General features: G+C 35.4%; 1 protein-coding gene and 1 non-coding gene across 4 annotated transcripts in view; both read left to right on the forward strand.

Annotated features, from left to right (window-relative positions):
- GDAP2 (ganglioside induced differentiation associated protein 2) overlaps positions 1-20,910 on the forward strand; it is a 63,697-nt gene extending 42,787 nt beyond the window's left edge. For all 3 annotated transcript variants that reach the window (XM_069478906.1, XM_069478905.1, XM_069478907.1), the window contains exons 9-14: positions 3,178-3,254; positions 4,085-4,161; positions 6,785-6,924; positions 8,510-8,564; positions 13,907-14,050; positions 19,665-20,910. In XM_069478906.1, coding sequence (XP_069335007.1) covers positions 3,178-3,254; positions 4,085-4,161; positions 6,785-6,924; positions 8,510-8,564; positions 13,907-14,050; positions 19,665-19,712 — 541 coding nt within the window. In that variant the 3' untranslated portion in view covers positions 19,713-20,910. The remainder of the gene's footprint in view (positions 1-3,177; positions 3,255-4,084; positions 4,162-6,784; positions 6,925-8,509; positions 8,565-13,906; positions 14,051-19,664) is intronic.
- Positions 281-390, forward strand: LOC138391055 (U6 spliceosomal RNA). The gene has a single exon (XR_011234696.1). It is a non-coding gene; the product is annotated as a U6 spliceosomal RNA (small nuclear RNA).
- Positions 20,911-25,880: the final 4,970 nt, after the last annotated feature.

The following is a 25,880-nucleotide window of genomic DNA, read 5'->3' on the forward strand; positions in this document are numbered from 1 at the left end:
TAAGACCCAAAAGATTACATACAGCATGATAAACTTTTTTAATAGTTAAAAACAACCCAAAACAACTGCTTATATGGAATATATATAGATGAATTAAAATGCTATAAAAAGGAAAGCAAGGAAACGGTGAACCTGGGATTCCAGATAATGGTGGGGGGAGGTAGGGAGTTGGCATTGGAGGGCAATAATGTGATTAGATGTAGGTTCTTCTGAAAGTACTAATTTTTGATGTGGGTGATAGGTTTTGGGGTGCTTAGTACTTTAGTAAAAATAACTAGTTGTGCTCGCTTCAGCAGCACATATACTAAAATTGGAACGATACAGAGATGATTAGCATGGCCCCTTTGCAAGGATGACACGCAAAAATAAATAGTTGTATAACCAGTCTTTTAAAGTGGACTGGGCATGTACCAGTGTTGAGAATTTTTTGAACCAAGGATGACGATTAATTCTATTTTGTGCACCTGAGTTCTAATTTAAAAAGATTTTTTTCAGAGTTCATTCAATATGTAGTTATTGAGTGTCAAGAACTACCCTAGAGATTGGCTGGAAATAATAGAAACAAATGTGACAGATTCCCTATCTTGTGGTCTGATGGAATGGAAGCAGACATTGCAATAAGTGGATAAAGCCTTGTACTGACCATGGTAGAAGTAAGTCTTCAGGGCGCAAAGAAGGGAACAGTTCTTTCTACCACATGTCTGGGACTTGCCGCCACTCCCCTCACCCCATCTCCCACTCCTTACCAGTCCCATTCCCAGCATATGTACTTGATTGATAAGAGTATTTAGCCTTCTTTTGGGTCGCTCGTTTCATTCTGTCTTATTACAAAATTCATTATCTTTGTACTGTAATACATCTGTCTCATATAATCAACTTTATACTCTTTGAAGCTAAGGGTACCATCTCAGGCATGATCTCAGGCCCCAAAAATACTTTGCATAATACTCATGTTTATTATTTCATTCAGTGAAGATTTGAGTCCCTACTATGATATAAGCATTGGATTTTTTTCAATAAATATTTGAAAAATGAGCTAATGGATTCATAAACGGAATATAGAAATTAATAGGTCTTCATCAAATTCCTATTATATGCTTTGTGCTAGGACCTATGATGCTCATTAGACATTTAAGATATATTAATATTTTGCTGTTTAGTGTTATGGAAATGACTCAATCATAATCAATTAGAAAACAGTAGAATTGTAAAAATAAAACAAACTCTACACTTCCCCCCATTTTGTTTTTGATGTTGTAATTTACTTTTTATATTGTGTATCCCTTAACAAATTATTGTAGCTATTATTATTTTTAATAGTTTTGTCTTTTAATCTTCATACTAAAGATAAAAGACATTATGTTAAGCGAAATAAGCCAGGCACAAAAAGACAAATACTGTGTATGGAATCTTAAAAAGTTGAACCCACAGAAGCAAAGACTAGAATGGTGGATACCAGGGGCTAGGGGAAGGGGTTGGGACTGGGGAGATGTTGGTCAAAGAATACAAAATTTCAGTTAGGCAATGGGAATAAGTTGAAGAGATCAATTGTACAGCAAGGTGACTATAGTTAATAATAATGTATTATATACTTGAAAATTGCTAAGAGTAGATTTTGTGTTCTCATCACAAAAAAATGATAAGTGTGTGAGGTAATGGATATGTTAATTAGCTTGATTTAGCCATTCCACCACGTTACACATATCAAAACATCTTGTACATTATTTGTCAGGTAAAGAAAATATTTTTTGAAAAAGAGAAAAAAAATCAGAAGCATGGATTTAGTGTAAATAATCTAGGAGGTAACTGAAAATATGGAATAGTGCATATGAATTAGGGAGAACTACAGTAAACATAGGTCTTTTCGTGACTTTCAAATTATGTTTTAAACCAAAATTAAAAGCTGTTGTCTTTGACTTTTCAATGGGCATAGATTGGCAAGTTACCAAATTTAAGAAGAAAATAAAACCTATAGAACTAATGGAGTACCAAGTGTTTTCACAAGCAATAATTTGTGTAAAACTATCAGGCATATCACTTGTGAATTACAATTCATATATAGTAGACTTCCCATTAAATATCCTTAGTTGTGTGATTGTATGTTATAGCTGAAAGATGTCCTACGTAAGTAAACACCATTCTGCACTTGAGGAAATTGAGGTCCATAAAGGTAAAATGACTTCAGTTAAGTTTGCATTAAAAACAATGGGATTAGAACCCAAGTCTCCCCTCTCCTAGTTTAGCTTTTTTGTTGTTATGTGCTGTTGCCATATGTGTCCTAGACACTTCAGAGTTGCTTTTCATACATTTAGTACTTTGAAAGCCTTTTCACAGTCAAGTAAGTGGCACTTTTGAATTTTGAGAAAGCAGTATAATATAGTAAAAAAAATTACTGACCTTTCCAGAAATCTGGGGACCTGAGTGTAACTTCAAATTGATCTCTACCGTTAACTGGTAGCTCTAAGATTAACTTGACCCTCTTTTGCAGGTCATTTCCCCTCTGTGAGATCTTTAATGTCTCTTCCAGCTTTAACATCCCCTTAGCCAAAGGCAAACTGCAGTCTACATGATCTGGTATATGGAGTATCAGTACAACTAGTCTGATTAACCAATCATTAAATATACCAGGACTTCACAGATAAAATTACCTAGCTCCTTTGTGGTCCCACATAACATGTACAGCACTTACAACACTTTTTTCCCCTGAAAAGTGAACTCCTTGAGGGCAGCAACCATGTTATTTATTATAATATTCTCCATACCTATTACAGAATAAGCACTCAATAAATCTTTGTTGAATGAGTGAACATCTGTTTTAGAGATCTGCCATTGCTTTAGGCTTTCTTTATTTGCCTTTTTTAGTAAAGGAAAATAATAATATTTTAAAACAATTCCAGTTTGAGTGCTTGGTATCTTAGCCACATATCTGTATAGTCTTTATTTGATCATAAGAATTTTTTTTAAGTCACGAACACCTTCCTTTCTCGGTAACTCATTTGCACTTATTTTATTAATTACATGTAGTAGAGATTCTGCATGGTATAATACCTCTTTAACTCCTTCATTATAATGAAACATCAGTTCTTTAGGGTTGGAGAAAGACCTTAAAAACCAGTCCCATTTGTAAACTTAATTTACAAGGGCTTATTATAATGATTTTATCCTTTATTTCTCTAGTTATAATCGCTGGTTATGTCAAGCAAGATCCGAGGATCTGTCTGATATTGCTTCTCTAAAAGCCTTATACCAAACAGGTGAGCTCAAGGGTATGGTAACTTATTCTTTACTAATTAAGGCCCCTACCCAGCATGCTGTTTGAGACTTCATTTTTCTCTGGTTTCATCCACTCTATGTATAAATAAAATGTCTTTGTACTAATACAGATAGTTTTTGCATCATCAAGATCTTAAAAAAAAACTCAACCTATAAAATTTTCATCTTAGAGTTCTACATTGGCCAACTTCACTTTTTCCCAGTGTCCTTTTCCTTTTTTAAAAAAAGTCTGCTTTTAAAAGTACTATGTATTTGCTACTACAAAATTCAAACCTTATATAAATACATAATGGAGACAATGAAAATTCCCAGATTCCTACTCTTTCTCCATTCTATTTCTTTTTCAGACAGTACTTTTTGTACTTTTTAGTAATTTTCAGATTTGAGTGTTATTTATTTTTTCCCCGGATCACTAATGTTATTAAAAGTTATAGTGAGCTAAAACAAAAAGCTATTTATAAAAAGATCTTTGGCTGTCCCTGATTTACTTTTGCCTATTCCTGATTTAAAATCTTGAAGAGGTCTTATCTTAAGAGTCGGGGCAAAGATCAAAACTTTATGAAGCTTTAAAAAGAGTGTTGTTTCCTACACAGTAAGAAGAAAAAAAAAAAAAAAAAAAAAAAAATCTGAAGGTGAAATTTGAGAAACTTCCTGGTTTTCAGTCTTTTAAATTTGTGTAGAATTTTTTTTTTTTTTAACAGAACCATACGAGATGCAAGACTGTGTAGAATATTTTTGTAAAGTCAGAGCTAGGACAAATAGTACTCTTAAAATAAAGTTTCTGGGTGCTGATTACATTTCCTGTTTGTAGGTGTTGATAACTGTGGTCGAACAGTGATGGTGGTAGTTGGAAGAAACATTCCTGTAACATTAATAGATATGGACAAGGTAAGCCATAAAAAGGCTCTGTTTTACAAATAATGTTGATTTAAACACTAAGTAGAATATGAATTTACAATCAGGGCTTTCAGTATGACATGAGGCAGAATTGTATATCTCTGGCAGAGTAGCAGCCCTGGTTTTATGAGGCAGCATGTATCATTTCAGTTGAGTTAGGGGTTTGGTTTTTCTCTGTAAGAGAAACAAAAATACTGGAATGCTGTAATATGATCCCCAAAACACAGCTGCTTGTTTTGGATATGATGTAACTGGCAAGTGTTTGGTTGGAATCATTCTCTGTTATAATTGTACAATCAAATTCTTTTTTGAAAAAGGGAAAATTAATGCTTGAGTATCTATCAGAAGAGAAGAAACCAGAGATGTAATTTACCCAAGATAGCATATTCCATAATCCCTTCATTTGGAGGCAAAGAATAGAAATAGATGATTCTTAAAAGAAAAAATAGCTATAACTGGTAAATAAAAATAAGAAAATGTTCAACCTGATTAACAGTCAAAAAAAGTCAGTCAAAATGAGATATCTTTTTTCACCTCCAAAGTTAGCCGAACTTTTAAATAATAATCATTGTCATCAAACATGAATTGAAACTATAATAGTGATCACATCATTGACCCAGTAATTTCATTCCTGAGAATTTATAGTATGGAAATTATCCAAAGTTTAGAAGTAGCTGTAGGCCCTGAAACTGTTCAAAGTAGAATACTCGTGTCAGGGACCATAAAATCCACACAATTAATACATAGATCTTCCTAGAGCATTTTTTTTTATTAGAAACTGACTGCAAAGGAGAATAACTTAAACTGATCAATAATTATTAACCAAAGTAAAAGAATGTATTTAAAAGTGCAAAATTACATCAGATTTTAAGATAAAATAGAGTTGTGCAAAAGCTGATAATTGCTTCCAGCTAAGCCTTCTTACTGTTGGTCACTGGTATTTGGGTAAAAAAAATTGTGAAAGCACTGAACCTGGCATGTTACTCACAGGGTCATTCGTAGCAAAAAGTTATAACTTAAATTCCTAACAGATAATTATGGTACATTAACAAATGGAATATTTTATGACCCTTAAAAATTATGGTTATAGAGGAGAGTACTATAGAGAATTGTTTATAATATAATATCAATAGGAGAAAAAGTGATTAAGTTGTTTCTACACTGAACGTAATTTTTTTTGTTGTTGCTTTTTGTTTTTAAGCACAAAAATGAAGTAAATATTTCAAAATGGATTTCATGGTTTTAGGAAGAATTTGTCTTCCACATTTTTCTGTCATGTGACTATATCTTTTTATAGTGAAAAAAATTAAGATGGGGAATTTGAAGCCAAAAAGGAATATGCTAATTACCCTAGGGTGGGAGTGGGGAGAGGAAAGAAAGAGGATGGAAAAGCAATCTGGTAAGAGAAGAAATAAGAATAATAAAAATACACGCACACAGAGGAAAAACTCAACTGATGAAAATTGTACCATTAGTAAGATTCTATTTGTGATTTGTTCTGTGTTCTTAATAATCAGTGTGACATTGATTCTCATCAATAATGTGATTGATACCAATAAAAACATAAATCCCTGCATTTAATTTTGATGTGTACTTGCATGGGGTTCTAGGTATTCCTGATATATCATCTCATATAAAATATTGAGCTAGATAGTAGTAATTATTATACCAAATGAGGTAACAACTGGAAAGATTATGTGTTTTCTTAACATCCTCATCTGTCTTTTCTGGTAGCAGCTGGATCCTAATCCACATTAATCCAGTCATGTTAATGCCAAGGATTCACCTGAGGAGGAATTGGAAAACAGCCTGTTTTATAGTAATCCTTCAGTTGTTACCTCTTAGCTTCCTCTTTGTAATTATTTATAGCTAAACCATTGAGTCATGCTGGCCCTGCCCATACTGTATCTCTGTTTTGTTTTTAGTGTTTCTCTTAAATTTCATCCATTTTGTAGTAGAATATTTCTCTAACCAATCTGGGTCACATTAAATACAAGTCTTTCAGAGCTCTAGCAATGCTGCCCAGCCTATTGCCATCTATCAACTAAACCTGTTCTCAGTATCCTCATTCAGATCAGCTCTAAAGATCCAAGAAAGTTAGCCCTCAAAGTGAGCCATGTAAGGGACCACTCATCATATCCTTTTGTAGTAATTTCTTGTTTACAATGAAAGCCATGAATCTGTATCTGAGTGGAGACTGCAAAGACTTTGGTCTAATTCAAGCAGAAACTTCAAGAATGATTAAGTCTAGAAATTCTACTTTTAACTGATTTTGATACCATTATCTTAGAGAGGGGAGACGTGGTAGTTGACCCCAGAACCTTTCCAGTACATGAAGAGTTATTTAGAGGATAGAGACTAATTGTTCTCCTCTGTCACTTAGAACAAGACAGAAAGGGATTGTACTGTCGCATTTATGAGAATTATTAAACACTGGGCTGATTCACTTTCCTGGAGATCTTTTTAAAGAGAACTGTTACTTATCAGTCTGAGATGTCCATCTGTAATGACTAGGGCATAGATTAGATTACTCTTCTGGGTTTTACTTTCTCTTGGCCTCTATAAAATAGACTACTGTGCAAAATGATCTTTACTCCTCTTTTCTTTTTTTTAGGCTATCTTATATTTTATCCATGTAATGGATCACATTGCTGTGAAGGAATATGTCTTAGTATATTTTCACACACTGACCAGTGAATACAATCACCTGGACTCTGACTTCCTGAAGAAACTCTACGATGTTGTTGATGTCAAGTTAGTTATTTTTGCAAATTATGAAGGGGAAATAACTTCTTTCTTTTTTAAGATTAAGCAGTAGAAACCATTGCTATGTATTCTGTGAAACGATATTTCAAATAACAAAGATTTTTATCATACATAGATTAGATATTTTAATCATAAGAGGCCTTCCTTAACTCATACTTACTTTGTATTAATGTAAATTTTTATGAAAATTTTCCCCCACTTTTAAACACCTTGGAAAAGGTTTGAAATCAATATTTTATATACAGCCAATTGTGTATAAAATAACAAAAATACTACCTTCTATTTATATGGTGTTTGTTAGAAAAGATATTATCTACATTTGAAAGATAGGAGACTATTGACATTCTGAAAGGTGACGTATGTTGTCCAAAGTCTTACAACAGTAAATGCAGAATTTGAACTTGAACCTGGGCTACTGACTTGGAGCTAGAAAATTATTTTCATTAAACCATATTTCCCTGAAAGTGATAATGAAAATTTTAACCAGAAAATGTATGACACTCCATTACAGCAAAGATCAAATGTAATGCTTTAAATTTTTTCTCATTAATTTATTTCCTAAATAAAAAAGGCACTCTACCCTCTTGTTTGCTATTTAGTTATTTGTAGCTTCACAATGTGGATTACATTGAAAAGCCCATTTTACAATAAGGGTTCAAAAAAGGAAAATGACCATACATTTCCAACTAGCTTACTCTCCCCATTAAATCTTATCTTAATTAGGAATATTAAAGCTTTCGTTACCCAACAGACACCTTTTTACCTTGCTCTGAAGGTGGGCTGTATATATGTAAGGTAGTGTCACTCCACTGTAGTTCTGCTTCTACCGCTAACGAGTTCTTTACTTGATACAGGCCTCAGTTATGAAATAAGGAGTTTGTTACTCTGAAGTCCTTTCCAGTTAACCTCATGTGAGCAAATGGTGGTTACTGGACTGTTAAAAAAGGATCTCAGGCACACCTAAAGAGGTTAGAGTAGTGGATAAGAGTGTGTTTTTGGAGCCATGTTGCCTGGGTTTAATTTCTGGCTCTACCACTTGATAGCCGAGTGATTTTGTGAGGTTTAAAGTAAAGGCAATAATAGTATACAGCTTGGAATCATTATGAGAATTTAAGTAGAAAGCCTTTGGGCAATTTCTGAGCCATAGTAAATTTTATGTATTTGTTGAAATATGACCATTGAAACCGTTAGTTTTTAATTTTTGTCATAATTTTAAATGGTTTTACTGTTTAATTCATACATCTGATCCCAGAGATTCTAGCACCATATAAAAAATGACACACAATAAATGTTTGTTAAATGTAAATTTAGTCAACTTTGTTCTACTTATAAATGTCTCTATGAGAAGCCAACAGAAGCACTTACTATCTCCTATAAAACAGATACTGTAAATAATGAAATATTCTCTGAAATGTTTTTGAAATGTCACCTAAAATTCAATATGTAAATTAGAGCTGCTTTTAAAAAAATTTTTTCCTCTGTGAATATATTTATATACTCAAGCAAAGAGTCTATAATGATGACTGGCTTTAGGCATGACTTATACTAACCGTTTTGTTTGTTTTTGAATCAGGTACAAAAGGAATTTGAAGGCTGTTTATTTTGTTCATCCAACATTTCGTTCAAAGGTACAGTGTTTTTTGACTAAATCTTGAATTTAAGTATGCTGCATACCCAGAATATTAAGATATTTTTCTTCATCCCAATTGTTGTTGTCATCATTATGACTGCTAACTTCTGCTGCTGCTCTTCCTTTTTAAGTGATCCCAAGTTGTGGTCCTTATGTTTCGGTTGCATGTTAACCTCTCAGTCCTGCTTCTTCGTGCCCTTTGTTCATTTGGGCCTCACTCATACTGTTGGTACAGAATACACTTTCCCTCCTCTGCTCATGGCTGACTCCTGCTTGTCCTTGTGATCTCAGCTGAATGACTATTTTCTATAGAAAACCTTCCCTTGGCCGGGCGCGGTGGCTCACGCCTGTAATCCTAGCACTCTGGGAGGCAGAGGTGGGCGGATCGTTTGAGCTCAGGAGTTCGACACCAGCCTGAGCAAGAGCGAGACCCCATCTCTACTAAAAATAGAAAGAAATTATATGGACAGCTAAAAATATATATAGAAAAAAAATTAGCCGGGCATGGTGGTGCATGTCTGTAGTCCCAGCTACTCGGGAGGCTGAGGCAGGAGGATCGCTTGAGCCCAGGAGTTTGAGGTTGCTGTGAGCTAGGCTGACGCCACGGCACTCACTCTAGCCTGGGCAACAGAGTGAGACTCTGTCTCAAAAAAAAAAAAAAAAAAAAGAAAACCTTCCCTGACCATGCCTGGATACTTCTTCATGATACCCCTTAAGAGTCTATAGTCTTGTGATTGTTTGTTTTTATTCTAATTGCTTGTTTAATTTTTTGCCTTATATGTTAATCTACAAAATCCGTTAAGGGCTGGAATATAGCTGTCCTACTCATAGTTATATCCCTAATCCTACACCTTGACTTTATCAAGACATCTAGCCCCTTGGTCCTTTTATGCTTTCTGAAAATTTCTTTCTTGCCTCCATTTTCTTCCCTATCCAGCCCCAAACCCACATTCCATCACTTCAGCCACTCTTGTCAATGCCTAAATTTACCTGTGACCTCTTACTCTTTCATCACACTGGCCTATCAAAACCTCAACTGGAGATCCATCATTTTGTTTTCTTCACTCCTATAACTGGATTGCTGAGCACTGAGGAAGAAATCATAGAGCCATAAGAATGTGGAGTCCTCAGCAGACTCATGGGGCTTTCACTGCAAGAGGTCCTCTAATGTTCACTGGATGGTGTCCCAGCACGGCTCTCCACTCTCTACAAGCCCCATCCTACCAGCTCCTCCTCACTCTAACAGATGGCCTTGCCTCATTCTCAACCAAGAACATATTAATAGAAACCATCAGCAAAGAGCTCTCTGTCTCCCCACCTCTACCCCAAACCTACCTGCTACCTTTTTCCCTATTATAAAGGATGTACTCCTTCTTAATGAAGGGTGGTCCCTCTACATGTGCTCTGGATCCCATAAGTAATAACATTAACTCACATTTTTTTAAGCACTTGCTATATGCCAGTTCTTTCTATGCATTATCTTATTTAAGCCTTGCAGTATACCAGTGAAGTAGACAGTAGTATTGTTTCCTTTTTATAGGTAAGGAAATTGATGCTTGCAGATATTAAGGAACTTTGCCAAGGTAACCAGCAGTAAGTAGCAAAGGCTGGACTTAAATCTAGGCATTGTAATCTCAGAGCCTACACTTTTAACTACAGAGTGCATTTCCATTTCCTCAGGAACCTCTCTTCAGTAGTTGGCATCTTTCTCCTTTCTCACTTTGCCGGATCTAAATTATCAACTTGTAAACATGCCAAGGCAGCCACTTCCTTCTCCTCCAAAAATTATTTAGTGTAATCTATATTCTGTGCTGACCATCTCCATTTCTTGCACAATTTAAATTACTCCAGTCTGGTTTTGAGCCTGCTATGCCAACTGAAGCTTCTCACACCGTAATCATTGTTAATCTCTGTTACTAAATCTTTTTTTTTTTTTTTTTTTTTTTTTTTGAGACAGAGTCTCACTTTGTTGCCCAGGCTAGAGTGAGTGCCGTGGCGTCAGCCTAGCTCACAGCAACCTCAAACTCCTGGGCTCAAGCGATCCTCCTGCCTCAGCCTCCCGAGTAGCTGGGACTACAGGCATGCGCCACTATGCCCGGCTAATTTTTCTATATATATATTTTTAGTTGTCCATATAATTTCTTTCTATTTTTAGTAGAGACGGGGTCTCGCTCTTGCTCAGGCTGGTCTCGAACTCCTGACCTTGAGCGATCCACCCGCCTCGGCCTCCCAGAGTGCTAGGATTACAGGCGTGAGCCACCGCGCCCGGCCTCTGTTACTAAATCTAATAGACGCTTTTCTGTCTTTATGTTACCTGCCTTCCTTACGTCCTTCAACACAATTAATCACTTCCTCCTTGACACACTTTGTCTTGGCTTCTTTGAAATTTACCTTGCCTGATTTCTCTACTGCGATTAACTGCTCCTTCTCAGTCTCCTTTGTGGGCCCCTCATTCTCTGCTCATCCTTGGAATGTTAGTGTCCATTTCCTCTGCCCTCCTTTTTCATTCTGTACCTTTTTTCATTCCCATGTCTTCAGCGACCCTCCAAAATAAATGCAATCCCCACATATGTGTCTGGGGAAGCAATAGAGCCTAATATTTAGAAGTGTGGTTTTGAGATTCCGGTGACCTAAATCCTAATCCCAGCTCTACCAATTACCAATTTATCATCTCAGGCAAGTAGTATAATCTTCCTGTGCTTTAATTTTATCCTCTATAAAATGGTAATAATCATAGTACCTACCTTTTAGGATCATTGGAAGGATGAAATGAATTAATATATGTAAAATGCTTAAAACATTACCTAACGTATAACAAGGATTCAGTAAATGTTAACTATCATCATCATCATGATCATCATTACAGCTCTGGGTCTGTACATTTAACTGCTGATTAGATATCTTCATGTAGATGTCTTACAGGACCCTAAAGTTCAACATTTTTAAACAGAACTGCTCGTCTCCTCCACACCCCACCCCCATCTGTTCCTTAATTGCTTTTGTATTCCCTGTCTTAGTAAATGGGACCACTGCATACCCAGTGCCTAAAGCGGAAACCAGAGAGACGTTCTTGAGTACTTTCTCCACCTCACATCTCACCACGTTGTGTCAAGTCTGTGTGCTCACTAGTGCTCAAATCTGTGCCTATATCTTTATTCCTTTTGCCTCTACTTTAGTTTGTCCCACCATCATCTTTTACCTAATTAGTTTTCGTGTTGTCCTGCCTCCAATAAATATTGCACTGCTCCAAATGCCTTCAGTAGTGTCATATGAAATTTGCTTACAATGCTATGATAAGAATCCTACAATATTTACTATAATGGTCCTTTGCAAAAGTTTGCTGACTCTTGGCCTAGGCAACAACAAAACAAACCAAACGAATCTGAATATATGACTTTTTTGGGTGTAAAAACCTGGGATTCAGTGATGTATTAGATGAGCAAGGGTGAAAGGAAGGACTGTTGGACTATTGGATGTAAATTTGAGAGTCACCATCAAGTAATCGAGGATCAACTCTTTAAACATATTAATGAAGAAAATCACAGGGACTTAAAGTAAAGACAGATCCCTGAGATCAGGGAAGGAAGACCAAGAAGAAATCTAAAAATTAGTAAGATAACCAAGATAGATGAATGCTGTAGGAGCCAGTGGAGGGAAAAGCATCAAAGATGTATATAATAGGTATATAATAGGTATTCACACGTTTCCATTCATTGCATTTAACATCTTTTGCCTTAGATAGTTATTATTTTGCTTAACAAACAAACTGATTTCGGTACGGAATTCAGAGATAATTTAAATTAACTCACTGGGTTCTAGCAAGGTCAAATTCCTTCCCTACCCACAATGAACTTGATAATAGGAGAGGGGAGAAGATGTAGGGGGTAATGTTAATATTTGAGGCCTTTTGTCAGTCATTGGTAGTATAGCTGACAGAAGCTATGACCTGAGCTATAAAAATTTTTAAAAATGGCCTTATCTTTTTTTTTTAAGTTTAAATTTACCACAGGAATAAAATAGGCCTTCATTCATTCATTCTTTAGCAAGTACACTCATTCTCAGTGATTGTTTATCTGCTAGGTACTAGAGAGATTATAGAAATGAGTATAAGTAACTGAAATACGAGGAAGTGGGAATAAGTGCTATAGATGAGATTTAAACATAAGGTTTTGAAAATTTAATTGAGGGGATAATCTATTTGGAGCTGTAAGGGAGAAATAGTGGTGGAAATGACACTTGTACTGAGTCTGGAAGTTTGAATAGGATTCTGATAGAGATAACTTGGTTCAGCATTGTCTCTGTTGTTCTGTGTTTTTTCTCACAAGTAAGTATGAAGAAAATATGTCATATTAGGGGCCTAGAATATGTTAAAGGTTTGGAACAGCCACTGAAGAACATGATAGGGTGATAGGGTGCCAAAGAGAAATTAGCAAAATGATTGACTTCAGTAGTAGGCACCCAAAGTGGCATGTATTTATAATGTGCCCAGTTTGTACCCAGTTGGGGTATATTATGCCAGTACACTGAACGTTCAGATGCATAGGTTATCTTCTTCTGTCAATGGGAATAGCAACAGTATCATACCTACCTCACAGGACTGTTTATAAATGTGGACTAATTTATGATTGCTAATTTAGATAAATAAGCAATAATTTATAAGTTCCTCTACTTTATGTCAGTATTCTTTGCTATCAAGAATTTTCTTTTTTTTTTTTTTTTTTTGTGGAACCAACGAATTTTGCAGACTAGCTTTTTTATAGAGGGATTGTGTACTGTACAGTGAAATGAGCAAAGGTGGCTCCACATCTAAAGGTGATTCACTTTGACTGACTTCAAGAAAGAGACTGCATGCCAGATGTCAACTGAAAATATCTAAGTCTCAAATATTGGCAACATTTTCTTTTCAGTCTCATTTGAAAAAATTGAGTTTGTGAAATTTGGAGATACTAACCATTTTCCGAGTACAAGAGCACCAGTTATTCTACCAAATAATGCAGTAGTTTTGGCTACAACCCATACTAAGAGGCATATAATGCACCACCACACACTACACATAGGAGCAAATGTATATATAGTGGAAACAAAAGCTCCATGAAACGAAACTCATCCTTATTACAGCCCCTAGTAATTGTTATCCTAGGTTTTTTCTTTTTTTTTTTTTAATGTTGTTCATAATCAGTTAAACAACTCACTGATGAACTACAAACTGTACTTTGAAAAACACTGATTATTTTAAGATTATGAAATATAGTTTTTAATCTAACATGAATTTTCAGAATTGTATTTGTATTTCTAACTGTGGTGAGTGGCTTAAATTATTTTTTCTCTTCTATTAACCAGGTGTCAACATGGTTTTTCACCACCTTTTCTGTCTCAGGACTGAAGGACAAAATCCACCATGTGGACAGCCTCCACCAGCTATTTTCTGCCATATCACCAGAACAGATCGACTTTCCTCCTTTTGTCCTTGAATATGATGCCAGGGTAAGAAATATCAGAAGTTCTCACTGACCTAGTATGGTATATTAACTATTCTATAGAGCAGTGCTTATAAGCACAAGATCCTGTCATTACAAGATATTATTAATGTAAATTAGTGTGTTTTAGTATACTTGATAATATCATTTAACATTCTTTTTCTACAGTAACTTTAGGAAAAGGATTTATCCCAAGAAAGGTGTTTTCTCCAGATAAATGATTCAGTGGGAGATTTTTCTGCTGTTGAGTTTGAAGCCAATCCTTTGTTATGTTGTCAATTTTCTGCCACATTTGAGACAGATACCTTTGCCTAATTTTCTTAAGATTGAATGGTACATTAATCTCTTCTGCATAAAGCAAGCCAGAAGAATCTACTAGTGTCTACATTCAGCAATAATGTGAATCAGGTAGCCTATCTTAGTAGTCTTTACCCTGCTAAAAGTTTCATTTTTCTAAAAGTTTGTATAATGTTTCTAAGAGCGTCAACTAATAATATTAGTATATTATTTATGAATTCACTTATATATCAAACACTAATCAAAGGACTATTCTTGAATTTCATCAAAATTCTGTTCCATTGTGTTTATTCATAGTATCACCTCAGTAATTTTTTTTAAAGTAACATACTTAGCTAAAAGCTCATCAATCTCATTGTTTAAGTGTTGTGATTACATATCTTTATGCATAAACCAGGGAATATATTTGAAAGTTATATTGTTTGAAATGAATTATTTTTCCCTAATTCTTGTGCAACATGTACACAGTAAAATAAAAATCACGCAACACATTTTTCCCTCAAATATTTCTCGCTATGATTTCTTTTCCCCTTAAATGAAGAACAAAGTGTATAATGTGATCTAATGGCTAACAAAATTTCACATTTGGCTGTTGCATAGAGAGGATTTGTAATTGGAGCATCTGGATCATAGATAAAAAAATTGTTAAATATATGGGAGAGAAAAAAGAACATTAGTTTGTATTTATCGCAGATTGCTAGAGTAGCAAATAGCCTTATTGTTATTCCTTTGAACTATATACATCACTCTTCTTAATGCTTAAAAAAAGGATAGCAGAAAATATAAAAGGTATTAAAAAACATTTTGATACCAAAAATTTGGATTGACAATTCAGAGCTAGTGTCTAGATTTATAATTTATTTTCTGGGGTAGGAATATACAAGTTGGGTATTTTTTAGAAAACTCAAAGAACTGGTTTTTAAGCCAAAGTATTTTCTATATTCTTAAGGGCCTATAAAGCAGGCATTCATTAAATATCAACTATAACTCCATTGCACTCAGGCTTGATTTTGTTTATTTGTTTTGTTTGGATGTTTTAGCTTTCTGTTATATTTCTATATAAATACAGGCATAATAATGCAGTTAATCAAAATTAGTAGAATAATTTTTTTATTCCATAATATTACAAGGGTACAAATGTTTTTGTTACATAGCTACCTTATATAATGCTTAAATCAGGGTTTTTAGTGTCACCAGAATAGTGTTCATTGCACCCAATAGGTAACTTTTTATCCTTCCCTCCTTCCTGGGTCTCCAATGTCCTTTACATCTGTCTGTGCCTGTGTGTATTCATCATTTAGCTCCCACTTACTACTGAGAACATATGGTTCTTGTTTTTTCATTCCTGAGATACTTAGGATAATGGTCACCAGTTCCATCCCAATTGCTGCAAAAGGCATTATTTCATTCCTGAACAGACCAATAATGAGCAGTGAGATTGAAGCAGTAATAAAAAATCTCCCAACCAAAAAAGCACCGGACCAGCCAAATTCTACAAAGAACTGTTACCTGTCCTACAGAAATTATTCCATAACATTGAAAAGGAGGGAACTCTCCCTAACTCATTCTATAAAGCCAGTATCACCTTGATGCTAAAGCCAGGAAAGGGCACAACAACAATAAAAACTACAGACCAATTTCCCTTGTGAACATAGATGCAAAAATCTTCAGAAAAATGCTAGCAAACCAAATTCAACAGCATATCAAAAAGATAATTCACCATGATCAAGTGAATTTCATGCAAAGATGGTTCAACATAGGCAAATCAATAAACGTGATTCACCACATAAACAGAAGCAAAAACAAAGACCATACGATCATTTCAAAAGATGTAGAAAAAGCATTCAATAAAATCTAGCACCCTTATATGATAAAACCCCTCAACAAACGAGGCATAGAGGGAGCATTCCTAAAAATTATAAAAGCCATATATGACAGACCCAAAGCCAAAATCATACTGAATGGGGAAAAGTTGAAAGCATTCCGCCTAAGAACTGGAACAAGACAAGGGTGCCCGCTGTCACCGCTTCTATTCAACATAGTACTGGAAGTCCTAGCCAGAGCAGTCAGGCAAGAGAAAGAAAGAAAGGGCATCCAAAATGGGAAGGAGGAGGTCAGACTATTCTTGTTTGCTGACAATATGATCTCGTATTGGACAGGTGGGAGGGAGGAGGAGAGGATGGGTAAATTCATACCTAATGAGTACAGTGCACATTGTCTGGGGGATGGGCACGCTTGTAGCTTTGACTCGGGTGGTGCAAAAGCAATTTATGTGACCAAAGCGTTTGTACCCCTGTAATATTCTGAAATTAAAAAAAAAAAAGAAAACCCTAAAGACTCCTAGAATTGATAAATAAATTCAGCAAAGTCTCAGGTTGCAAAATCAATATATACAACCATTAGCATTTCTATACACAAATAACAGTCAAGCTAAGAGTCAAATCAAGGACTCAATACCATTTACCATAGCTACAAAGAAAATAAAATACTTAGGAATACACTTAACCAAGGAGCCAAAAGATCTCCACAAGGAGAACTGCAACACACTGATGAAAGAAATCATGGATGACACAAACAAATAGAAAAACATCCCTTGCTCATGGATTGCTAGAATCAACATTGTTAAAATGTCTATACTGCCCAAAGTGATTTATAGACTCAATACAATTGTCATCAAAATACCAATATCGTATTTCACAGATCTAGAAAAAAATAATTCTAAACTTCATTTGGAACCAAAAAGAGCCCAAATAGCCAAGGCAATCTTAAGCACAATGAATAATTTATAATGTAATTCTTTACTTATTGGATCATCTCTCTGTATCTATACTAGAGCTTTCTAAAATTGAGGTATTAGACCAAAGAGAGGTGTAAAAATGGGGAAGAAACCAAAGAGGATATTGGGAGATGATGTGGAAGGGCCAGGCATAGGGCAGATCACTAGATACTGGAACTTTACAAATTATGCTGTAAGACTTTGGCTTTGTAATCAGTGAAAAGCATTCTGCAAGGGAGAACTGCCCTTACATTGCTGTTAGAGTGACTGGAGAGGGTTAAGTCTGAAGGGAAGGAGACGAGAGCCAGTTAGTAAAGGCTAGAGGAGAAATGAGACTAGACCTAGGGCAGTGGTAGTGATAATGACAAGGATTTGAAGATTTCATAGATATTTAGAAATAGACATTTTAGGAAATAAAATCTATAGCATTTGGTGACTGAGTAGTCAGTAGGGCTGAAGCAGAAAGAAAGTTTCTGCTTTGGGAAACTTAGTGGATGGTATTGCCGTTACCCTAGAGAAAGAATTTGAAGGAAAAGGATTAAGGGATTGAGGGGAAGGCACAGGGAGTGTGTTCACTTTGTGACATGTTAGGATTGAGGTGGAGATACCAGTAGGTAGGGTTGGATGTTACCTTGTACGGAAACATTTTCCTTTGTGAGGAAGAATCAAAAATACAATTGGAAAAAAGAAATGAATGTAGAGTTGGTTAATTTTCTTGTCATGCTCAGTTATGCCTTGCATAGTAGGTTGTTTATTTGGTGAAGGAATGAAATGGTGTTCCTTAGTAGCAAGTTTCAGTGAGCTATTTTTCCAGGATTTTTATGACTTGGAATGGAGACATAAATTTTATAGAATTAAAAGGAAATTGGAAGGTAGTTATAAGGTAGTTTTTATCTATGTAGATAAAAATGATATTGAGACCATTTCAGAAAGGGGGCTAGTCAGCATTCTTATAAATATAGTCAAAGCAGAGAGTATGCAATTTAATTTGGCAATAGTTCTTTAAATTACTATGATTGTTCCAGAAATAAAGAAAATATTTGATTGCTCAACTGTCTCTTGGACAATGTGAGGTTGATAAATGAAGCTCTATTTCATAGCAGTAAGTATTAGACTTGCTCTTAGTTTATTGCAATTTAATGTCGATATGAGAAACCTAAAAAATTCAGTAGTAGAATAGAATATAGAACTCTTAAAAATAGTGAACTATTTCTTTTCAGATGAACTTCAGGATAGATTTATCTCTTTGTGCATGGTTTTCAAAGCATAGCTTGCATGCATATTGAAGATGCAAGATTGGTTAGTGAAACAGGTTTTGATAGGGATTTCTAAAATACAAAAAGAAATAAAAGGTTTTATTAATTTTTTTAAGTTTTCGGAAAGGTAGCCAGTGCTAGGATTTGTTTCTACCTAAGTATTTTTCTTTTAAATTTTTTGATACCTGGTCAAATTTATAATCAGAAAGTAAGTAAGGTTATGGCCCCAGGATCAGTTCCTGCTCTGGAGCATCTACTCTGAAGAATGGCCTAGCATCTGATTCATTTAGTCTCTCCAATAATATTTAACTGCCTACTGTGTTCAAGACCCGGTAGATTAAATGTAGTAACTGTAATGTAAATATACCGTGATGCAATGCCATTTTCATCCAACTTCTCATTCTTCGTTTGTAACTATTGTCTTACACGAATGCTAAGACTTTTCTGTTCATGATTTACTGAAAAACAAGTTCTTTGTCAAAGAAATACTTTCTTTAAAAAATGAGAAATCAGTCTTAAGTCACATAAATCTAAGATCTAGGATCCTTCTACTGTAAAGTTAACTGTCTTGATTTTTTTTTTTTTTTAAGATAAAATTAGCTAAAGTAGGGCCAAAAAATGTCCCTGAGATGTTCCTTTTTACGTTTGACATTAAAGTTCTGGCATTTTCTTCTCCCTCTTAATCTTGTACTAAATTCCCTGAGAACTATAATTGTTACAAGTCTTGCCACTCAGGCATGTCATGAAGAATACTCATTTCTGCCAAAGTAGTTATAGTCATTAAATTCCTCAGTGATAATCTTTTTGTTTCATAACTCTATATTAAAGTTTGGCACACAGTAAGATAACACAGTGTAACAAAGAAGAATCTAGGTATTAGATTCAAATAGATTTGGATTTAAATTCAGGCTCTGCTGGTTACTGAATAGGTGACCTTAGGTGAATTATGCAATCTGTGTGATCCTCATTTTCCTCTGTTGTGAAATGAGGATGTTACCTACTTCATGACATTATGTAAGGATTTAAAGGAATAATGAAAAAAAGTGCCTATAAAGAATTGGTCATATAGAATATTCAATAAGTGGTATTGTTTTGAAAAAAATATTATCAGCCAGTTGCCTATGCCTACTTTACCCCAACTCTCATTGACACCGGTGGAACTATCCAATGGCCAAGGGCCTACTCAGTGCTAGACATTTCATACACACCATTGGCTATAAATCCCTTTCTTTCATATTCCCAATTAAATTGGTCCTGTTACTTAATGTTCTTGTCTTCTTTTCTTTCCCCAGGAAAACGGGCCTTACTATACATCATATCCCCCGTCACCAGATTTGTGACCTGCCACCTTTCAGTGCTTCTTGATTCCAAGGATGCCACTTCCTCCACAAATTGCTACCTGTTGAAGTGATAGTCATTTTTGCTGTACAGATCCAGAGAGTCTTTTGTCCCTACCTCTCTGGTATTTTTTTATTGACTATGTATTTTCTGGCACACAAGCAATCTAAAAATGGTAGGCCATTCTGAACTGCACACGTTTTAAATTTGTATATTTGTATCAAATGGAAATGTTCATTTTTAGATTGTTAATAGAAATTGGGGAGCACCTTTTGAGTATCTTCAGTTTGCTGAAGGACACCGAATTCTCCATTAGACAAGCCACTGGTACTGTTCACGTCATCTCTTCAACATTGCACGCTTCCTTTGTGTACTTAAGTGTTTCTCGAAATATATAGAACCAATGTATGCTGACCGGATGCATTGTTTGCTTCAGATCCTGGTGTTAATGCCATTTGCATTTTATACAGATAATTTGGTTATGATAAAAGAGAATTGTCCAAGGGACAAGGGACCAAGAATGTGGAGATGTATCTGACAAAAAAAAAAAAATCAAATCATTAGTAAAATATAGGACTTGGAATTTTGATGTACAAGTTAAGACTAAGGTTTAAGGACTAAGGTTCCTTGGATTATATATTTTGTTAAGATTGCCACCATTCTAATCTCAGAAGTGTGGAGAAACAAGACTATCTTCAGCCTCTTTCCTGTAATCATGGTTGATTTGGTCTCCTTATTCAAGCACGTACCTGAAGTGAAGAGCATCTCCCAAGACTCCATCGGTGAGCCTTAAGAGAGTGCATTGTCTTCCCAGAGGCATGAATGATTTTGTTTGGCTCTTAGGACTACCACCCAAAGGACATTTCATAGCAGTGTCTCTTGAGTTGCCTACATCAGTGTGGAGGAAGTGTGTTGCAGTGAACAAATCCAGGGACCTGATAATTGGCAAAAGACCACTTTTGCCACTCAGGCTGTATTTGTGCCTTAGCTTGCTTATGAGTAAAAATTAGAATTATGCTGCCTACCTCACAGAGGTATCATGAGGATAGCATTTAGAAAGGGCTTTGATGTCTTTGAATGAAAAGTGCTAAGGGAGTTTGTGTGGTGGGGTGTCTTCAGTTTTTAAATGAGAATAAATATGTATGAGGGAATGCTACAAGGTACTCCTCTTTTCCTTGGCACCTTTTGAGTGATTTTTCTTTTGGGGGTACAGTACCTATTAGTATAAAATCCCAGCCCTGATGACCTCTTTCCTGCTTTGTCCACAATTTCTTCTGGCCTGCTCCTGCCTTCCCTGCTCCACCATGCCACACTTCCATGAGAGGCATCTGTTAGTCATTTTAAACATTTTTCTTGAATTAAGGTCAAACCATTATCATTTCCATCTGGGTGTCTTCATATTCCTTTTGATTCTACACCACTCCACATCTTCCTCACCCCATCATACACATTGGCAGTTCAGAGAAAAAAAAACAGAACCCTTCTATTCTAATGTGCTCAGGATCAGTGTTTCCAAGGGTCCCATTCCCCTTTGCCCAAACTGATTTTTCATTGGATATAAAAGAAACATACTGCTCTTCATTTATGAGAGGGAAATCCTCGTATGGTTGTGTTAACCCTGTCCTATATAAACAAGAAGGGGCTTTACATTTCTTAGGTAAGGGTTCTTATCTTTTGCATGTATTGGACACAGTTGCTTTGTGTCAGACAGCGAGCCACCTGTTCCTTATATTAATATATGCCTCCATGTAAGGACTTCCTCTTACGTTCCCTAGGTCATCAGGTCCAGGCAGCCAGTCACATGTCAGGCGTTAAACTTCTTCTCAAACAGTACTCCTTTAACCCTTTGAGCTTTGAGCCTTAAAAATCTGAAACTTTAACTTCATCTTCTACAATCCTTAGGTCATATCTGAGTTATCTTCTTCACTAGGTGCAGCTATAAAAATATGCCAGCTTTTCCCTGTTAAAGCTGAACATGGTTACCTCGAATTGGCATCTGGCCTGAACCTTGTCCTCTATAGATAATAGAGGCTACAAGCCACTTTGCCATTTGAAAGGAAACAAATTTATTTGTACAATTTCTTATAGGCAATAATGTTGAAAAGATGTTCCTTTGCTATATTCATACCAGTATAGTAATGTTAAGTAACACAAGCAGGATTAACAAAAGGTAAGGATCACTCTCCTCAGTGAAACTAAATTTGGGATGGGGCTGGGTATGGTGGCTCACGCCTGTAATCCTAGCACTTTGGGAGGCCAAGGCAGGAGGATTGCTTGAGATCAGAAGTTTGTGACCAGCCTAAGCAAGAGCAAGACCCCATCTCTTAAAAAAAAAAAAAAAAAAAAGTATCTGGGTGTGGTGGCATGCACCTGTAGTCCCAGCTATTCAGGACACTGAGGCAGGGAGATCACTTGAGCCCAGGAGTTTGAGGTTGCAGTGAGCTATGATGACGACACTGTACTCTAGCCCAGGTGACAGAGACCCTGTTCAAAAAATAAAAATAAAAAAATTGGTGTGGGGCCAAGTTCATGCTTTTATAGTTGTCTGCAATGTTATGTAATGAGGTTGTTTCAGTGTACTAAATCCTAGAGGCGAAACATAGTGACCTTGATATTGAAATGATTAAGTAATATTAATATATATCTGCCTTTGTGGAAAGGTTGGGTAGCCTGAATAACACATGACATTTTCAAGGACATATTAGAGGATACAGGGGTGCCTGGGTAGTGATGACCACTAGCATCTGATGTTAATTCAGAACACCACAGAGTTCTTAATTATACTTTGGTCATGCAAATGCTAGTTGAATTGCTGAAGACATAAGTTATAAAATATTAATTCATTATTTAATTCATGCGAGGCATAATATGATTTTTTAAAACAAGGACATTCCTTCTGCATATATTTGGGTTCTTGTTAATTCATCTGTATCCAAGTTTCTTGATAATAACAATTACCTTTTGAAAAAAGCTCATTCTTTATTAGACTCTTAAAGACAAATGTTCATATTTTAAAGATTTTCTTTCCTTTAATATATATGTTATTTCATTGGCTAATGCCTTATATTTCCCTTTTCAAAGGAATCCATCTATAATATTTCAAGAGTAATTAGCAGAGGATTTTTAAAGTATTTTTGGTAGGAAAAAAATGTAAATTTTTGATCAGATTTCTGAAGTCTAAAAGTAATAAGATGTCTTTTTTAAAAGAGGAAGAAGTATAGTTACTCTAGTGGAAAAACATGGCTTGCCTATTTCTTCCTGTTTTCTATTTTCTTGGGTATTGTTTAATGAATTCAAACTGTAGGTAATACTTTAGTATTTTCTTTGTAATAAACTATTACAAAGTTAGTGATACTATTACAAAGAAAAGTGATAATATGAAGTGTTCAGCATAAGCTAAAAATCACTTTGTGTTCCCCTGACACATTATCTCTGTATGTATATAGAGTTTAAATTGCTTAATATATAAGCAGAATTATTAGAATTTACTTGATACAGAAGAATTATATGGTTCTAGGAACAGTGGATTGATTGTATTAAGGACCAAAAGAATTACAGGATAACCTATACACACCTGGAAAATGAGTTAGATAAGTTTCCAATTGTAGCTTTCTTAAATTATAATCATCATAACATATGCTAGAGTATTTTAGCTGTACAGGCACTAATGCGGCCTCATGGGATATGAGTGACTCTTGATTGGCACTTGCCTAAGACCATGAAGCATAAAGGGATGATTCTACTTGGCCTTAATTGCTTTAGGTAAATACCATAAACTGGGTGGTTTAAACAACAGACATTTATTTCTCACAGTTTTGGAGGCTAAGTCCCAAGATCAAAGTGCCAGCCAATTCGGTTCCTGGTGAGGGCCCTCTTCCTGGTTTGCAGATGGCCCCCCTCTTACTGTGTCCTCACTTGGCAGAGTGAGATCATCACTCTCATGTCTCTTCTTATAAAGCACTAATCCCATTGATGAGAGCTCCACACTCATGACATAATTACCACCAAAAGGCCCTACCTCCAGGTACCATTACATTGGGGATTAGGGCTTCAACATAAGGATTTGAGCAGAAAGGAAAACAACATTCAGTCCATAGCATACCTAGGATCTAGATCATATTATTAGCCCAGAAATGATAAGGATTGTCTAGTAGGCCTAGCCATATATACTTACATGCACACACACACACACACACACACACACACGTAATCTGCTTTGCTTTACATTTTATGTGTGACTTCTGTGGCCCATATGTAAAGAACATACAGCAATAAATAACATAGTACAAGTTTTAATTGTTACTGAACTGGCCCTTAGATGGTATCAAGATCACCTTAGATATTAGTGTTGTTCTTGGATATTAATTGTTAACTTTATTTTCTACAGTTCTAAGAATAGCATCTTTGAATCTTTTTAAGTACAGCGTGTATAGGACCACCGGGTTCAAGAAAAAAAGCATAGATATTCTCTAGGTGAATTACACTAACAAAATCATAACTGCTGGGTGTGATCTGATATTTTTGCTGAACAGCAAAACTAATACATTTTGTACACACAATCACTTTTTTAAATAATTGTTAGTGTAAGCACACAGTCATCATAAACTAAGCCAGGACTTTGTTAAACCAGATCTTATTAGATAAAATATTTAAGAGTTTAACATATATAATGATTTTAATTGCTATTAGGCAAAGGAGACCTAATAGCAAATGTTTTAATTGACAGATCTTAAAATTTGTTTACTCAAAATTTAGAGAACTTTTATGAAAACTTTGCATTTTAAAATTAGAAGTTAGATCCATTTAGAAGAGGATCTCACTCTATGGAAATACAGCCTATGAAGAAACAATAATAAAAGGATAATGTTTATATAGACCCCCAGGGTTGGGAAATTCTTTTTTTGGCTATGTATACCAGGCCTTTCTCTAATCACCAAAGTCAACCTAAAGAGTAGTAAAAAAACGTGAATTTTACTGTCGACATTATCTGTGGAGACCTAGACTAATGCTTCTCAAACTTTAATGTGCATATATTAAATCAGCTGGGGATATTGTTAAAATGCAGATTCTGATTCAGTAGGTCTGGCATGGCACCTGGGATTCTCAATTTCTTACAAGCTCTTAAGTGATACTAATATTCCTGGTCTCCATAAGAGTAAAAGAGCCTAGACTATATTTTAGCTTCCAGATTTTCTGTTTCAAGAAAAGGAGACAAAACTATCATTGTAATTTCCTCTGTGGGCCGGGCACTCTCATATTCATTATCTTTTTTGATCCTCCTACAAGTCCTGTAGGGCGGGTGGTAATAAAGGTTAAGTGGGACAATATAGACCATGTTTTCTCAAACTTGAATAATGTGCATCCCCTTTTAATAAGGAAACATCTCTTAGCACCTGTTTTTACTTATATTTGTTATAATGTTATCTAAAGATATATAAACATAAAACTAGGTATAAATGCTTTATGCTTATAGCTCTTGCACAAGCATGAAACCAAAGCAAGTTTACAGATTAGATACAAGCAAAACTATAAAACTAATAAAATTTAAAATGTTCATTAAATATGGATGGTGATGTTTTGCCAAAACGAAATCATCATGTGTAATGTCATTATGGTACTGAGTGCTACAGTGCAGTTCTTTTAAGTTCAGCATGCACACGCTGCTACCATATGCTATGTGGTGACTCAGTTCTCCCCCTGTTTCTCTCTGTTCAGACTGTTGCTTTCATTCGTTCAGCACATAATGATGTTCTTGGTCTTCATCTAGCCTGAATACATCATTTCCCTATTCAGCCAGCTTCTGTTCTCCATAAGCCTTCCACAACTAAAGTGGAACTGGACTTTAACGTGGAAATAAATACAAATTCAAACCTAAGCATTGATATGTTCTGCCGATATTTAGTTTGAAGGCAGTTATCCAGATAATTCAGAACACAAATATTATTAATATTTTAAAATATTCACCAACATGAAAAATGTTTAATTCTCGTAGTAAGCTCATGGACACTTCCCTATCTCCAACACACATACAACATACTCAAGAAGGATTGTTAATGAACCCCAGTTTAAGAAGCACCAATTGAGCAGTTAGTAGCATTGATGCTTTAGCTTCTGACACACTTGGGTTCAGACCTTGGATGTGTTTCTAAACCTTTTCTGAACCTCAGTGT

Source organism: Eulemur rufifrons, chromosome 8 (genome assembly GCF_041146395.1).
Source record: "Eulemur rufifrons isolate Redbay chromosome 8, OSU_ERuf_1, whole genome shotgun sequence".
In the NCBI taxonomy this organism is placed as follows: domain Eukaryota; kingdom Metazoa; phylum Chordata; class Mammalia; order Primates; family Lemuridae; genus Eulemur; species Eulemur rufifrons.